The sequence below is a fragment of the Larimichthys crocea genome, chromosome XII (genome assembly GCF_000972845.2).
Source record: "Larimichthys crocea isolate SSNF chromosome XII, L_crocea_2.0, whole genome shotgun sequence".
Taxonomy (NCBI): Eukaryota; Metazoa; Chordata; class Actinopteri; family Sciaenidae; genus Larimichthys; species Larimichthys crocea.
The window spans coordinates 14237862-14256013 of record NC_040022.1 but is presented as its reverse complement, the minus strand read 5'-3'; the positions used below and the strand labels follow the sequence as shown (position 1 = coordinate 14256013).

The window sequence follows — 18152 nt, the reverse complement described above, 5'->3', positions numbered from 1 at the left end:
ACATGCAATTTTAATCTTGTCTTAAGCATTTATGTGTTGAAAAAGCCCCATAATACACAAATAAACCTGTGAATTAAATTATTTGATTTGAACCAAGATGAAGCCGAAATATTGCAATAAATTGTGGAATAATAAATATGTGCTATCTCATTAAAGTTAGTATCTTTCTTTAGCCTGTAAGAAAAGATACATAGATATTTTTGTATTTCAATTTCAATTATTGAATCAGTTAATGGATTTATCTATCAAAGTGACACAACAACAGGTTTTGTGTTTGTTTGTTTTGTTTGTTTGTTTGTTTTTTACAAAATTTGTTCCTTTAAATCTGGGTAATGAAGTCTCCCAACTCTCTTTTCAAAATATATCACAACATAAAAATGTCTCAGCAGTCCCGCAGAGAAATAAAATACTAAATACAACGTGTCATCTGAATAGATTGGTGTTGTGTACCAGAAAATTAAATTGACTGTTTAGAGTCTAATGAGATATAGCATGGGTAAAAGTCATTGCTGTTTTTCATTGTATAGTGCTGGTGGTGCATCCATCTCTCTCTGTTGCAGAGGGTTATCATGTAATATCAATAAAGCATTTTTTTCCAGGTTCTGGGTGATGTTTTTTTGGGGGTTTTTTTTTGGTCTGACTCATCTTCATACTGCCTTCATTACTGTGCTGACAATTCGAGAAACAACAAGGATTTCACTTCTCTTTCTGTGCTGTCCTGTCCTAAACATCTAGCGAACCACCATGTTCACATAAGCTCTGAAAGAAGAGTTACAGGGGTCCACAAGAATTATCTTTACCCTCCTACTGTGTTAATATTTTTTGCATAGAAGACTGTTCCTGTTGTTTGGCAGTCAATAATTGGACAAGAACATGTTGAGTCTTTTTTGTGTGTTTTGGAATTTCCCATTTGATCCACATATTGTTGAAGGAGTCTACTCCTTTTAATACTTTCTCTTTACTGCTGATTCTCTCCAATGCCTCTTCACAAACCTTGGGCACCTTACACCCTCTAGTGGGAACTAACTGCAATTAAGGATTATTTACTTCTATTGTTTTCAAATGTGTATTGGCCTCACTGACAAAGAGCTTATCTATTCTAATTAAACTCACTATTAGTTTATAAATGAATGTCTAGTTCTGGTTCTAAATAAATAAAACTCAAGGGTCATCCATTTCAAACATAGTCATTTTTAATGCATTTTTAGAAAGAACTGATTATAATCAAGCCTATCCATCTCCAACAGCAAGGCAAGCAAAGCATTTGGTTTGATTAGCTCGATAGCAGTGAGCAGATACTGAAGCAGCAGTATTTAGCTGAATCATATTAATTTGACAGAACAGTGCAATAGGCTGAAAGTTGTGCACAATCTACAAGAAGTTACAATCACAGAATATTTAAAGGGTCTGCAGCAGTCGGTTTAGGATTTAAATCTGGGTAAAGCAGGAAGCCAGAGAAAGTGCTGTCATCCTCACTGCTGGAGTAAACTCCATTCCAGTCTCTCAGCGTCTCCAACCACACCTGGTCGCCTTCATTCAGGTGCATCAGGGCAAGGTTGGACGCCTGATCGATGTCCTGGCCGTATAGAGAATCCCGTGTCCGCAGCTTTCGTACACCATTAACCACTAGGGCAGCACGTACAGGCCTGTTGCGTACAGTGATGTGGTAACTGAACAAATAGACCCCAGGGTAGGTGACGTTGAACTTGTTAATGTTCGGGTCCCAGTGCCCCTCACCATTGTAAAACACCTTATCAAACTTCACAGGCAGGCTAGGCGGAGGGAAGGACCTGCTTGGAAACAAGCCCACACTGAAGGCAGAGCGAATCACCTCCGCATTCTCACCTTGTGCGCCTTTGGGGCCCCGAGCCCCACGAGCACCTTTGCCTCCCCGTTCTCCCCTCATTCCTGCCACGCCTCTTGCTCCTTGAGGTCCTCTGGCACCAGTATCCCCCTTCAGTCCCGGAGGCCCTATCTCCCCTCTTTCTCCCTTTGCACCATCAGTTCCATTCAGTCCTGGGGGGCCCATCTCACCTGTCGGACCAGGCGCACCGACATTACCTTTTTCGCCTGGTAAACACTCGCCTGTAAGTCCCTGTTCACCTTTCTGACCCTTTGTCCCAGTTATCCCAGGGGGACCCATAGGCCCCTCTGGCCCAGTGTCGCCAATAGATCCATTCAGGCCAGGCAGTCCTCTTTCTCCCGGGTCCCCTTTCAGACCAATGAAGCCATGTTCACCTTTCTCTCCTTTGGGGCCCGGCTCACCTATAGTATGAATGCAAAGAGGTTATATTCACATAGGAAGAGATTTCATTGAGATGTGTACATTTGCAAACATTTATTGAATTAGTTTATACATATTTTTTTATCTAATTTAGCATGATTAAAACAGGTGTAGTATAAACACTATATAACTACTACAGAAGAAAACTTCTAGAAAACTACAAACCTCTATCTCCTGGTTTTCCTGGGATTCCAGGGACACCAGGTGCACCTACAGGTCCTTGGTCACCTTTTTCACCTGTGGTGGTTTTGATAAATAAAGCGTAGAAAATGATATCCACAACGAACTTATACAAAACAGCGTTTTGTAAAAAAGGAGTGAGTGATAGAGAGAGAGAAACAGACAGGCATTCAAAAACTCTCCTGGTGATAAGCCCCGTTGTACCTATGTCGCCATTGAGTCCGTTGGCTCCAGGTAGTCCTTCTGGTCCTGGAGGTCCTATGGGCCCTATGTCTCCCTTCTCCCCTGGTAACCCTGAAAACCAGAGAGGGGTATGATGAAGGACAAATTTTGACATCCAAAAGGTAATTTTCCTGAAAATGATAATCCATCTCACCTATATCGCCCCTCTCTCCTGGTAGTCCTGGTGGCCCTGCCTCTCCCATGGGCCCCATAGGGCCTTTCTCTGGCGGACAGCACGCACAGAAGTTGAAGAAGCATTCGTTGTAGTCGAGGGTATAGTTTCCATCGGGGCTCCCAGGAGCTGCTACGGCATCAGCATGGAAATCAGTAGGGTAAGTGTCGCTGGAGTAGGTGGTACTGTCTGTAGGGGACAGGGAGGAAGAGTCCATCATAACATCAGTGGTTGCATCTGTGTGCATGCTGGAAGGAGATGTTGTTGTGGTGGTGGTCTGTCTGAATACATTCGGCCCAGTTCGAGGGGGCTTCCTGGTGGTCTGAGGTTTGGGCCAGCGCGTGGTCCTGGCGCTGGAGGCCAGCATGGCCATCAGCACCACAAGGACAGTGGTCAGGAAGACTAGGCGGACCGGTGGCATAGTGAGGTCTTAACACAATAATCTGTAAGGGAGAAGAGTGGAAGTTTGAAGAACACAAACAAAACAGATGCAGCACTATAGAAAAGGTTTGTTCTATTGCAACAGAGTGTGTTTCGGAGGTATAATAAACCAGTATTATAAACCAGCAAGTAAGTCTTACCTGCTGATGTAGATGTTGTTGACTCTTTTCTCATTCCATCCCCTCCGACGAGTGATTAATGCAGACTGCGTCCTTCTTTATATTTCCCTTGTAGCCCAACTTCTGCACCTTAAAGCCAATGAGAGAACAAGGGACAGAAAAAACTGGGGGGTTTTTAGGAGGTAGGTGGGCTGGTAAGAACAGATTACATGACTCCCGAGGGAAATGAAATAAAGCAGGTTGTATACAAGGCAAGACTTTATCCTTTGTGATATGGGATATGATTCCAGGCCCCAAGAGTACACATGCTGCTAAAGTGTTGTTCACACACACGCTTGCTTTGTACACAAACAGGAGAAATATAAGGTTACACACAAAGATACACATTTGCAGACCATGTGTACACTAATACAGAATATACACACACAAGCTCACACATTGTTGTTAATGAATAACATCTCATATGAGTGTTACTGAGAGCAACACCTTGTAGTGACCACACCATTTGGCAGTACCTCAAAGCAGAAAATGGATCACCATACACCCTGTGGGACAGCGATCAATGTCCTAAATCAGACTGCATGGCAACATTGATCCAACCTTTCCTTGATCTGACCAACGAAAGAGCCCAGTAAACCTCTTGGAAACCTGGCCCCACTGAACTAAGCTTTTACATGCCTCAGAATGTGTTTTGGATGTAGTTTCAACCGCAGCCGACATTAACTCTGAATGATTTCTCATTGGTTGCCAAGGTTCCACACAAAATCTGATGAGGAGCTGTACGATACTGTATGTGGCAAAATAATACATGAATAACTCAGAAGAGCACAAGACCGACACAGCAGAAAGGCAGAAGGTCACCACATTCACAGTCATCGAGCTGAGGCTATATTCCTATTCTCTTGGCAAATTGAGTCTATATACTTCTACTATTATAGACATGTTTAATGTAATCTGTGCTCTAAATAAGTGTGAAATACAAGAAAACTAAAATAAAATGATTGAGATTTAGTTGCATAAGCATTCTCTTCAAGCATGTCATTGTTAAAATTCATAATCTCATCGCTGAAATTATTAACTGGAGACCTGCTACCAGTTATCACGAAACAAAAGTACAATGCAGTGGTTGTGTCTCTGGTCTATACGCTTAATCGAAATCTAATAGTTTCAGTATAGCATTACATTTGATCATTTGATTAAATAGTAGATTGTCCTACAAAACTCCTGTTGAACATCGCACTGGAAATAAAAAAAAATGGATTCTTGTATGTGATGTGTGTGTGTCTCTTTCTATTGGTCTTAGTGTTGTAGAACTTATTTTCTGTTTTTTATGAAGTAAGTTCCTTCAAAACAGTGACTCTGTGTTGCTTAACAGATGTCTGGCTTTGTTATTTTCCACTGGCAGTCCAGGAGAAGCCAGGGAATCATCATTTATTTATGTGTTTTCATTTCAGCTGTTCACACGGTAGACAATGGAGAGATATTAATAATTGATATCTACAAATAAAAGAGCAAAATTTGAACTTGAAACAAATACTGTCTCTCTAGCATCACAACAATTTTGAACGGATAAGTAACAGGTCGTAACTCTGTCTAATCTCATTTGGATTTGGACGAGTCCTGGTCATGGACTCAACAAAGATGCTCTTGACTACAGCTGATTGATCTCAATGAAACTTCACGAATAAATAAAACTGAACTGAACTCTCCATCAGCTGGGGCCTTTCTGTGTGGAGTTTGCATGTTCTCCCTGTGTCTGTGTGGACTTCTCTCCAGGTACTCCGGCTTCCTCTAACAGTCCAAAGACACGCGCTTAATAGGTTAATAGAGGACTCTAAAACTGTCTGCAGGTGTGAATGTGAGTATTAATGGTTGTTTGTCTCTGTCTGCCCTGCGATGAGCTGGCAGTTTGTTCAGGGTGTACCCTGCCTCTTGCAAAGGTCAGCTGAGATAGGCTCCAGCCCCACTGTGACCCTGATGAGGATAGGTTACAGACAATGGATGGATGAACGCAGGGACAGGACTGTCAGAGGTGTATTACTTCACAGAGCCACCAGAGGACAGTGTTTAGCTCGAGTCTTCACATGAATTATTGGGCAACAATAGTTTATATTATAACCTATAATTACTTATCATTGTGCCAGGAGATTTTTTAAAATGTGAATTTAAATGTTGCTGCATGTGTATTTGGATTGCTTAAGGTGTGTCTGAAAGCATGGATTTTATTCTGGGCTTACTTTATATTGTTTTATATATATTGATTTAAGTCTAGTTGCTCGTAAAAAGATATCAGGGCCATAAATAAAAATAAAATAAATGAATGAGAGTGGAATAAGATTGATACTGGATGACCTCATCATTTGATTCCGCAGTTTCCGTCATTGGTTTCAACGCTTTGCCTGTCCATCGTAGGAGTCTGCAGCTGCGCACTCTCATCAGCGCCCACTATATTTAAACAACGTGCCAGCGTCAAGCAGACAACTGTAACAATCCACGTCCGCCCTCCGACTTTCAAAATAAAACACCTACGTAAAAAAAAACATCCATTGAAGCTCATGTTGAAGTTTTGCCTTTATTTATAGACAATCACACTCCACTTCCGCTCCCATGGTGTTCTGACACAGCCCGAGAAATGGAGGTGTGTGTATGTGGAAACTGTAATGTTGATGCGGAGACAGATTAGACTCATAGAGAGGAAACGGGGTCAATGGTGGAGAAAGGAGGACACCTTTAAGTCACACCGTCGCCCTCCTCCGCTGACTTCCATGTCTCTCTCCGGGGTGGGTCTAACCCAAATTATCCGTCATCCAACAATGGGCTGTGGGAGATCGGCTCAGCTCGGAGAATCCTCTTGCAGCTGTTTAGGGAGCCGAGGGTAGGACCAAGACATCGGACCGAGTCAATGAGGGTGGCCTGTCCCGCTTTTGTGCTGCGTTTTCTCGGGCAGCCAGTCGCTCTCCGTGCGTAAATGCATTCGGGGAATATAAGAGTGTCCTCCGATGTGCGCTTTAAATGTTGAAACTGAGTCTTTGTCAGCCATCGTGCAAGTGAATCGATTTCCTCACAGCCCCGCTGAACGGATGGAGTGAACTGAGCAAAAAGAGAGAGAGTGACTGCAGCTCGGTTGCGTGTGATGATAGGAGACACAATGACGCTCTTGTCTCTTCTGGGTCGGATCATGCGCTATTTTCTCCTCAGGCCTGAGACATTGTTTCTGTTGTGCATCAGTCTGGCGCTGTGGAGTTATTTCTTTCACACCGACGAGGTGAAAACCATCGTCAAGTCGAGCCGGGATGCCGTGAAGATGGTGAAGGGGAAAGTGGCGGAGATGATGCAGAATGACCGGCTTGGAGGCCTCAGTATCCTGGATGCAGAGTTCTCCAAAACCTGGGACTTCAAGAATAATAACGTGGCCGTGTACTCCATACAGGGGAGGCGAGATCACATGGAGGACCGCTTTGAGGTGCTCACCGACATCACCAACAAGAGCCACCCGTCCATATTCGGGATATTTGACGGTCATGGTGGAGAGGTAGGTTGGGAGGGAGAGGGGCCAGTTTTTTTTTTTTTTTATCACAATGCGTTTTATCTGGAGCCAAAGAGCTGCTGCAGCGCATGAGGCTGCATCACTTGGATTCACAGCAGCAAGTACAGAGAGGCAGGAAGTTCTTTAATCCCATCATGAAATGAAGGAAGATGATTAAACTCAACATTATATGATATCATTAAATGAATATGATAAGAGACATAAACATATATCACTATTAACTCTGTTGAGCACCATGGAGATGGCAGGTTTCCATGGGAACATGATCATTTGTGCTGGGGCACAGTCATACACCACTTTGTGTTACTCACTTCATATTCACCCCATTTTCAAACACGACCCCCCCCCAACCACCACCACCACCACCACCATCACCACCTCCCCCTCCTCCCCTCTCCACCATTGTACTCCCCTTTGTGTCAACACCTCCTCTTTCTCCCCTGCCAATCTGGGAGTTAACTTGGGATTCATCACAAAGAGCTTGAGTGCGTGTGTGTGTGTGTGTGTGTGTGTGTGTGTGTGTGTGTGTGTGTGTGTGTGTGTGTAGGTTTTTGTCTATCTTTCCTCCACTCCCTGTGTTGTCAAGGGTCAGTAGTTTCTCATGGCTGCCTTCAGACCACGTGTCCTGGACGCCATCTGTCACAACTGTCCCCCCTGAGGTTCCAGTGTGTTTCACTGGATGATACTGGTTTCTGATTCTCATTATTACAACATGTGAACACATATTTAGATCTGTGGTTACTCAAACAAGACAATATGTCATTATTCCCCCCCTCCTGCGTGTTATTATCAGTGGATTATATTCTTGATAAGCCTGCAGTTCTGTGGAGCTTGGGATTGAAGTGTTATTAGTCTGCAGATGTGTGCTGCGCTAAACTCTGGCTGCATAACCTCAGTCATCTTTCAGTCATTCGTTTGTGAAAACTGTGTAATCAAATCCAAAACGATAGAAAGATATTCAGTTTGTTATAATTCAGGAGAAGAAAAACGCAAATTTGAAAGGCACAAAAAAATGACTTTGATTACTATTTTTTGCTGACTACAGGAGATTTATTAGTCCGGAGTAAAGAAAGCCTCTGCAGTTGCTTCAGGGCATGATGGTCCCCCCCCCCCCCCCCCCCTAAGTTGAATCCGGTTTGAGTTTTTATCTTTTTAAAACACATTCATAAAGGTATATTAATACTTTTATATACCTTTTTTAAGCTCTGTGTAATGACGTGGTTAACATGAAATGTAACCGTGCCTTGAAAATTACAGCAGTTTGTGTTCCAGTGACTTTGTCGCAGTTCGGAGCTTCATCTCTTAAACCAAAATGTTTTCCTTCAACCCACACCAGAGCATTCATCCCTGTGTCAGACATCAACATCCTGTCGTTTGGATACAGAAACATAATAAGGGGACTGCCACTCCCTTTTTAAAAAAGATTAGTTGCTGTTGGCTTGTGTTCAAATTCGGGTTATTTACAGATTTAGATCTTTCCGTCTCTTCCTGCCCATAAACAAATATTTATCCTTTCCGTCTGTTCTGACATCTCCCTCTTTCTCTCCTTTCTTCGAGACTTTTAGAGTTTAGAGTTTGTTTTAGACTGAGAAAGAACAGGTTACTGACATTGACTTCTGTCATTTATGGGATCATTAGCATCAATATATGGATCTCATCCTGAGATATGGAAACACACTCAGTCCAATAAACACAGCAAAATGCATAAATCAAAGGTACATGATTCTGATGTTATGGGCTGAGGGAAAGCCGTGTTTACCGTCTGGTATTTTCAGTGCAAATGAAGTTGTCGGGAAAACTTACCACACGTGTGGATATCCTTGGACATTTATTTGCTAGTGTATTTATTATGCAGTTTGGCATCACTGTAAGCACACACACAATATTAAATGAAGCGACGCCGCCAAACCAAACATGTGCAGTTAGAGCAGGCTGTCACTGGCTGTGCAGTGTGTTCTGACTCTAAAAAAAAATTGGACTTTTCTCAAACACGTCTTTTTTTGTTTTGTTTTTTTTGGGCGGGGGTATTTCATATCTAGCCAGTGAGTTATGGCCCAGAATTCTAAAAGTCAGCACAAGCTGGCTGCAGCTCCTCCTTTTAACATGATTTACTGAAACTATTTGCTGCTGAAGCAGGAACTTAAACGGGCTTTCACGCTTCTTGCTGTGTAAAATTGAATTTATATATATTCTACACTGACTCGAAAAAGCAAGGCAATAATGTAAATCAGAGATCCAATAGAGATTGTGAATAAAGTCGGTCTAATATTTTGCGTTCACTCATTAAATCCTCAGACAGTGAAGTATTTGAGTGCACTGACGCTGTTTTTTTCTCAGCAGTTTAGGACAAATGGAAAATTTACACTTGAAGCTCTTTTCCTGATCAAAGCTCACTGAGTGCTTCTCCCTCCAATTAAATAAATGAATCAATGCACTTGTCCAGTAAAAGGGAAAGGAAGAAGGGAGGGAGGGGGGTTGCAGAAAGAGATGGTTTAATTCCAGAGATTGTTGAATAATCAGATTTTGATCACTGCGTCGACGGAAACAGTTTAACTTGCGTCAGATTAAAATGTAGCAGAGAGGTTTAAAGACACATTGTTGCACCACGTTCAGAGTGTTGGCTGTGTTTCAAGTAGATATCAATTTGGTACAGAAAGGTCAAAATTCAAATAAAACTCAAATTGAATTCATACTTGTGCTCTAGAACTGCAGTAGCACATCAGCAAAACAGTGAACCGTGTAGACTGAATGGCCTAAAGCGCCCTCATTTCCATAGGAAGTGTAATATGTAATATGTAGTCGGTATAGTCTACAACTGGGGTATTAAGGTGGTATAGAGTAGTTCCATTTTTTATTTGATTGGACAGCATTAGCATAATGGAAATCTTGGCAGAGAAAATGAGGGAAGAAGCAGATAAGTAAGGGTGGTAGTAGGAGGAGGAGGGCAAGTGGGCTGGTGGATGAGGAGGTTGTTCAATAATTCAGCACAGAGCACCTGCTGTATGAAACAAAGTAAGCACTCATCTAAATTAAAGTTATATTGGATGATATTACCTAGCAACCGCAGCGGGGGTAAGAACTTCTCTATGCTGATGACCTGTCAAACTAAGAATAATTAATATGAAAATGTAACATTACTATTATATTGGGGACAACAGAACAAACTGTAAACACATTATGACATACTGTATGTGCACATACATACTGTTACACCGTGAAGAGTTGCCTGTTTACACATGCAGACCTAGCACCATGAGAGCAGGTTTTTATGAGCTAAAAACAGCCTGCGGCCCGAGAACAACGCTGACGAGAGCGGCAAGCGTGAACCAAAACAGTACTTGCTGAAAAGCCAGAACTGAGAGCCGAAACGCGGTAAAACTTTGTGTAGAGCAGTCAGAGAACTGTGGAAAAATCACATGACAATTCTCTGTGGGTTTGTGAGCATGAGAAACACTTTTACATTATGCATAATCGATAAATCCAAGAGAATCAATGCGGCTTTTAGCTTTTTGTGAGAATTTACCATAATATCAATCAGTCAGTCTTTATTTATAGCACCTTTTCAAATCAAATACAATTTAGAGTGCATTGCAAACCACTGAGTGCAACATTGGGCTAATGCACACCAAAACAGCTAAAAGCTAATTAGCAATAAAAGATAATACATGCAATAAATAATAAAAATGATGAAAAGCCACACAAAATCAAATGATTGTAGTAAAATATGAACAAAATAAAAGAAATAAGTATTCCCATAACTTAAAAAATAGAAAGTGATTAGAAATAAATCTAAATAATAAAACTGTAAAATTCTAAACCACTGCATAAAAAGCAGACTAAATAGCTTCAGGAAGGTTTTCACGGCTTGAAGCATAATAACTGAAAGCAGCAAACAAATGTTTTTGTTCTGCTTTGTGGAACAGTTCAAAGAGAAGAACCAGAGGATCCAAGGGGGACTCCCGGCTTATAAACCAAGAGTATTTATGAGCAGTAGTCTGGTGCAAGGCTATGTAATGCCTTTTAAACTAATAAAGGACTATAAACATCAATATGAAAAAGAAATAGGCTTAATGTATTCTCTCCTTTTGGTCTTAGTCAGCACTAGTCAGTAGCAGAATTTTGAATTAGTTGTAGTTGATTTATTACGTTCTCAGGCAGAGCAGAAAGGAGAGTGTTACAAGAGTGTAACAGCAGTCTACCCTGCTGCGTGTGTCAGTCTCTGAGACTTGGCAGATGTTTGTCAAATGGGAAAAAAAATGCAGTTTTTGTGACACCTTGCATAATAGCGCCATTGTGGATAAATGTCAGAACTTGCAGCTGTAGTCTGTAGTTTCATTTCAGATGGTGTTGCACAATAAACAAGACCGTTTTGCCTTTTGCTTACAGATCACAGTGGATCAGAATCATTTCTGTTCATCGCTTTAGACCAAAACAAGCTTTTCTGAAAGCTCTGAGGTGAAGCTTTGCGACATCATGTAAATACAGAAAGATTTAAAGTCATGCTGCTGGAAACCTGCACTAACTTTAGACGATGATTTAATGTAACGAGTGTAGCTTGACATCTAAACTGATTTCAAAATCATCGACACCAAAAACAGCTCTGTGCTGTGCTCTTACATATCCACCTCCAGCTCTAACCCTCCCTCTGTTCTCCCTCCCTTGCTGACCACCCCCTCCTCCTCCTCCCTCCCTCCCTCCCTCTCCTTCTCCCAGGCTGCAGCTGACTATGTGAAGGCCCACCTGCCAGAAACCCTGAAGCAGCAGCTGCAGGCTTTTGAGAGAGAGAAGAGAGAGAGCGCTCTCTCTTATGCCAGTATCCTCGAGCAACGGATCCTGACTGTGGATCGTGAGATGCTGGACAAGCTCTCTGCCAACCATGATGAAGCAGGTCAGGAGGGGGGAGTAGAGTGGTGGGAATCGGATACATATACATAAAGATGAAATGAAAATGAAAATAACCAGCTGAGGTTTATAATGAAAACACATCCTGGAATATCCCCTACAAAAACAAATATACATATCTTACTGTGTTCTGCACCATAGTCTTGTTCAAAGCAGAGATGTAGAAATTCTGACTTCAAGTGCTCGACTCGGCTGTCACAATTTTCTGTAGAATATAATATCCTCTTGCCACAATGCCTCTGAGTAAGACTGCTGTGTTGTAACATTATGCCACTACACACTGTAGTACCGTATATTGTACTATGCACTGATGTGAAATTCAGTCCGGATCGATCAGTTGGTGACATTTGATACGGCTACCCCCAGAAACAAATTTTCATTGTTGATTTGTTTGTTGGCATGTCAAAGACACAATGCAACAATACCCACTGATGACATTTCTGACTCTTCTTGTGCTTCTTTTTTATTTTATCAAGTAACCCTCTCAGTTCTCCAACATCCTCCATTATTTGCAGTCTGGACAGGAAGTCTTAAAGGTCAAACGTTTCTACATGTCAGCCCTTAAGATTATTGTTAAAGTCTAACCCTTGTAAATCACTGTATCAATTATAGTGTGGCACATCAATATAACAGCGCAGACTGGTATTATCATACCAGAGAACTGCTCCCTTGACATGTTTAGTCTTGAACCTTTCGGTGGCTTACAGCGACCACAAACAATGCTTCTTCTTCTTTTTTTTGGTAATACATTGAATCTGGCAGACAAGTATCTCTCTGGTTTAATTCTGCCTGCAACACAGGGCTGTGTGAAAACTGAAAAATGTTTCTTCACAGCAAAGTGATTAAATGCATCATCACAGGCTACAAGAAATGTTCAAATGTGGTAAACTGTGGTAAATAACACACACAAACACATTGACCACTTCCTCAGCTGTTTCCTCTTTCTCTTTCGATCTCCCACGCAGGTACGACATGCCTTGTGGCGCTGCTGTCAGACAGAGAACTCACAGTGGCGAATGTTGGAGATTCCCGTGGTGTGTTGTGTGACAAAGATGGGAACGCTGTCGCACTATCACATGACCACAAGCCGTATCAGCTCAAAGAGCGGAAGAGGATCAAGAGGGCAGGTACGTGATGAGAGAAAACAGTCCAGTTATTTTAAGCATACACTGAGTATACCTGTGCTACAAGCTTGTGTGGTTGGATTTGAGGTCCTTGGTTGCCATCTGGTGGTTGATTTTAGGAACAGCATTGTGTTAAACAAAGCAAAGGATCAGATTGTGATGACTCAAATAGATACCTAAGCGAGTGATTAAAGGATTTTCACAGGTGAGCTTTGTCAATCAAGTCATACGGGAATTGACTATATCAACACTTCAGCACATGACTTGGATTGATGTGCAATCTGTCCATGAATACCCATTAAGCCTGTTTTCTTCTTGTTAACAGAATCAAAATTTTTGCTTCTTATTTCTTCACATCCAGGAGGTTTCATTAGTTTTAATGGATCCTGGAGAGTCCAGGGAATCCTGGCTATGTCCCGCTCTCTAGGGGACTACCCGCTGAAAAACCTCAACGTAGTCATCCCCGACCCCGACATCATGACCTTTGACCTGGACAAACTGCAGCCAGAGTTCATGATCCTGGCGTCTGATGGCCTGTGGGATGCTTTCAGCAACGAGGAGGCCGTCCGGTTTGTCCGCGAGCGTCTGGATGAGCCTCACTTTGGTGCCAAGAGCATCGTCCTCCAGTCTTTCTACCGCGGCTGCCCCGACAACATCACCGTCATGGTGGTGAAGTTCAAAAGTGGAGCCGGCGGGAGTAGCAAGGCGTGAGAGTAGGTCATGGTCAAGCTTAGAGCTCACATTATTTTCTATGATTTCCCCATCTTTGAGATGGAGCAGCAAGTGTGATATCACAGGAGGACTAGTATGAACATTAAGAACTTTGACATGAAAACACACACACACACACATACATACAAAAATACTTCAAATTAGCTTTTGTTTTATTTGTAGGTTTTTGATTGAGATAAGGGCATTCGAACACAACACAGAGCTCAATGACGAATACGTTAAAATACTCAATCAACACGACATACACACACCAAATGGGGGGGGGATTTTCTCTTAACCAGCACACACTAGACTGTGACAGATTTACTACTGTTTACTGTACATGCACGTGAATGGTACAGCTCCACTGGAGGCTTCTTCATTGGAGGCTTCAACTAGTGCCTACTCAAGAATTACTGTGCAACAGTACAGGAAGCTACTGAAAATGTATTTGCGAAAAGCTTCATCCTGCTTGCTGCATTTTGATGACGCTCTCGAGTATTGTATATGCATCTGTTACATTTTTGACCTGGAAAATATTGTTAATTATAAAAAAAAAGTTTTAAAAAAAGACTCCAGTGGATCCATACCTTTATTTAACTTAAAGCAATGCGACACCTAAACTCTACTTTTGAGTATCAAGCAATCATTCCTCGTAGACTTGAGAGATAGGCGTTAACCGTTTTTTAGTTTCATTGTCGGGCTGCAGTCAGCTTCAAGTGCTGGTTATGCTGCCTTTTTTAAAAGCAAGCAGTCTCCACTGGTGGAAGAAAAAGTTGGATAGATATGGAGTTAAACAGCAGGAGCTCTGATTGGCCAGCTGCTATATATTGGCAGGACTCTGTCCAATCACAACTCCTGCTACTGCTCTGACTACTGCACACAGCCCTTGAATTAAAGTTTGAAATAAAGCAAATACAAAACAAAAACTAAATGTTTAAACAGGAAATTGGTGAATGTGAAAAAGATTTTAAAATGCAATTGCAAAATAATTGTTTAAAAGATGAAAAAAGAGAATTAGTAATTGGCTTATATAATTACATTTTTATATTTTATGATCTGTCTCAAAATGAATGTAACCGTAACAATTGAAATACATTAAGAATTTAAGGAGGGTGGTCCCTCAGGCTAACCAGAGTTATGATAAAACGGTCTGAGAAGTTTCTATGGATACTTTCATTTTTTGTCTGTAAAGAATGGTCTCTCTTGTCTTTAAAGGCTGAAACTGCTAAATTTTACAGCCACTTTTCAAGTGTGCAGAAGGTTAGTGATACACAGGAGATAGACTTTGGGTAGAGTATTACTTTAACACACACCACATACACACATAACACACAAACAGTTGTAAAAAAAAATAATAAAAAATTGCACTTTTCAGATGTTTATTTTTTGGAATGGGAAATTCATACATATCAGCCAATGTAAACTCTGTATATCCTCAGTAATACAAGAGGGTTTTAATGTATGTAGAACCTGATTAAGTTCCTAACCTTCACCTCTTGGTACTGCAATTTTATGGAGCTAATGTAAATCGTTCCGTCCAAGTTGTTTTACACCATCTGTATCAGGGCATGTGCTTTGGCTTATCCATGTTCATGAACAAAGTACATGTATTCATGGACACACTGGTGGCTGCCTTTGACCTGGGAAGCACATGAAACAGGAGGTGCAACAGATTCGCACGCCTCTGCTGCCATGAGAAACTAAAAGATGACACAACATGAACTGTACAGTCGCAGCCTGAATGCAAGTAGCTAGTAATATGATATGCTCGTGAAGCAATACAACTGGTGTCATTGGCAGCAACAACAACCTGTTAAGGGAAGTTACAGTAAAACCATACTTGATTTACTACTGTTTTATGTTCAACTACTTTTTACCACTGTGTTTCATGATCTCTGTATCAGTGGACAGAAGCCTTTTTTTTTATTTAACAGTTTACCCAATGCCTTATTTATTGTTGAGTTTTTGGATGTGTCTGGCGTATTTGCCAAATCATATTCTTTTCTTCTTCTTTTTTTTTTTTTGTCCTTCTGTGTATGAGCAGAAGTTTCCAATAAATTAGATACCCATCACTTTGATTTTGATTCACAAATGTTGAGCTGATGCTCAGTGTAAAAAAACAACAAGAGTGTAAAAAAATCTGTATGTAAACTCAGTATTAAAGAACTTTCTCTTTCATCTTGAATGAATTTCCCCTTTCAGTCTTTATTATCTCTCATTATATCGCATTATAACTGTGCAGCATGCTCACCACATCAATTTAACCACTATAAAACAAGTGTATGTAGGTTTTTAGTGCTAAGTTAAACATATTTTCTGCACTTAATTTTAGAATTAAATAAATCCCCACCATGTATTCATTCATATAATGCTATTTTTTGCTATTTTTCATACACGTAGGTACATTTTGACACACTCACACAGCAGGTTTATGAGCTGAAGAGGCCTCTGAAACGGTTGAGTCTTGATTGCCTTGCTCAAGGGCACAACAAAAATAGATGCAGAGAAAAGGGGTTAAGCAATGACTCACTTTCTGCCCTTCTTACCTGCGTGTTTCTTCTTGATTTCCACCAACCACGGCTCTCGTGGACTTTTTTTTTGTTTGTTATAAAAGTAGCAACCAACACATGATGATAAAAAAGAATGAGTTGGTGAGATCATAGTGAGTTTAGGGGAAGAATACGTGACGTCTTCTGAGTGTTTCTGGGATGGCAGTATCTGACCACAAATAGTTTTACATGCCATAGAGGTGTCGCCTGCAAGGCAACTCAACCCCGCTGCAGCCTTCAAGGGGGGGTGGGGAGACAGCTCGGAAGCGCTCCGTCATGTCTAAGTGACGGTCTGTACCAGGTGGAGAGACTCAGAATAGCTCGGACATGGACAGATTCAAATGCCAAGACCCGTGTATGTAACATTCAGGCATCTAATAACCATAAAGTGAAGTGCGTCACACAAAAGGATTACGGGAACACTTTGCCCACTTTGACATGGATTTGGCACTTTATAAGTGAGACAAAGTGCGCTCAGCCAGCAGAGGACGGAACTTGTCATTTAGCCAACTCAGAAATAAGACAGACTTGAACCGGTCTACCTTGTATCCCTAAAAGGAGTAGTTTGAAACCTACAATACAATATGGGACAACAAGGCTCAAAATCCACCATAGAAGCGCGGGTTATTTTCCAGCGCGTTGGAGCAGTGGACATGTGTCAGAAAACGGACGCATGTTCCACACCTGCCTCTGTTGTCCGCATCCAGAAGAGGGTAAACAGTGAGGCGGCCTGTCTTCACTCCTCTACCCCAACACTGGAGAAGTCAACACCCCATGCTTGGCCTCAAAGCCGCTGTGACACCGGGTTAGTGTACGTGATGGATAATCCAACCGGTGGCGTGTGGGTGAAGCCGGGAGAGAAATGGACCAGATCTTGATGCAAAAATAAAATCTTCAGGCGAAATGCAACCGATTTCGTTGATGGAATTAAGTCAAGCACCCCTTGACTGGATGCATGTGTGTCCTTAAGCTTTGGCGTCTTCCGAGCAGCAGGATGCCGCTGATTTGTGTCCCCTGCGCTAAGTAGAGCCTCCGTGGCGTATCCACAGGACAACGCGTGGAGTCAACGTGGATTTAAAACCTCTCAGCGATATAAAAGAAGTGGCTGGACTGATCACTGTAATTGATTAATTTAGTCTATATGAGACATTTATACATTCAGTGTCAGACTGCACGAGAGGAAGATGACGAGAAGAGGCGAAGAGTGCCGTGCGTCATGCGCACTGGGATGATGTTTCTTCGGAAACATTTTTTTTTCTTACACTTTCAGAATAAAGTGGAGCAGATCAAATGAAAGAAGGAGCTTGGCTTATGTCACTAAAGAGCTGGCTAACATCAACCTCTTATTTAATTTTGCAGTGTGATTTGTACACACAGTGCGCATTACTGGCCACTGGGTCAAAGTGTAAACTGCATCAATGGCTGACCAACCTTTATTTATTTTTTCCTTCTTTTGTATTTGACTTCATCCTTTTGTAGTATTACTGTGTGATACCATAGCATAAAAAAAGTGATTTTAAATAAAATGTATTTTTATACTGATGGTAGTTTGGATATGAATGGCTGGAGGATGTTTGTCAAGAATAGAGAAGTTCTGGTAACTTTGAGGAAGTTTGGTGGAAGTGGTGGATACAATATCCACTTGATATTTCATATTTATGACGAGGAAGTCACGATTGGATTGTGGGGGCAGGAGTGTGTGTTGAAATGGATTTTTAATTTATGGACTAAAAACGTTTATTTTTATTTTTTGCTATAGAGGAAACTAACTCTGCTCTAAAGGAAACTGCATTTCTTTCTTTGGTGAAGTCTGGATATTGTTCTTTAGATTCACCTGAATGTCACACTTGATCCATAAATGAATATTAAAATGAATTTTGAGCCAAATGATTGTATCT

The 18152-nt window shown here is 41.5% G+C and overlaps 2 protein-coding genes across 2 annotated transcripts; one reads left to right on the top strand and one right to left on the bottom strand.

Annotated features, from left to right (window-relative positions):
- Positions 1-1243: 1243 nt before the first annotated feature.
- Positions 1244-18085, bottom strand: otol1a (otolin 1a). Its single transcript, XM_010752941.3, has 6 exons — positions 16252-18085; positions 3440-3547; positions 2841-3301; positions 2669-2758; positions 2450-2521; positions 1244-2265 (listed from the first exon to the last, which is right to left on the bottom strand). The coding sequence occupies exons 3-6, from the start codon at positions 3277-3279 to the stop codon at positions 1388-1390; spliced, it is 1479 nt and encodes a 492-aa protein (XP_010751243.2). The 5' UTR covers positions 3280-3301; positions 3440-3547; positions 16252-18085; the 3' UTR covers positions 1244-1387.
- Positions 6027-15890, top strand: ppm1la (protein phosphatase, Mg2+/Mn2+ dependent, 1La). The gene is made up of 4 exons (XM_019262122.2): positions 6027-6950; positions 11679-11853; positions 12833-12994; positions 13353-15890. The coding sequence occupies exons 1-4, from the start codon at positions 6552-6554 to the stop codon at positions 13700-13702; spliced, it is 1086 nt and encodes a 361-aa protein (XP_019117667.1). The 5' UTR covers positions 6027-6551; the 3' UTR covers positions 13703-15890.
- Positions 18086-18152: the final 67 nt, after the last annotated feature.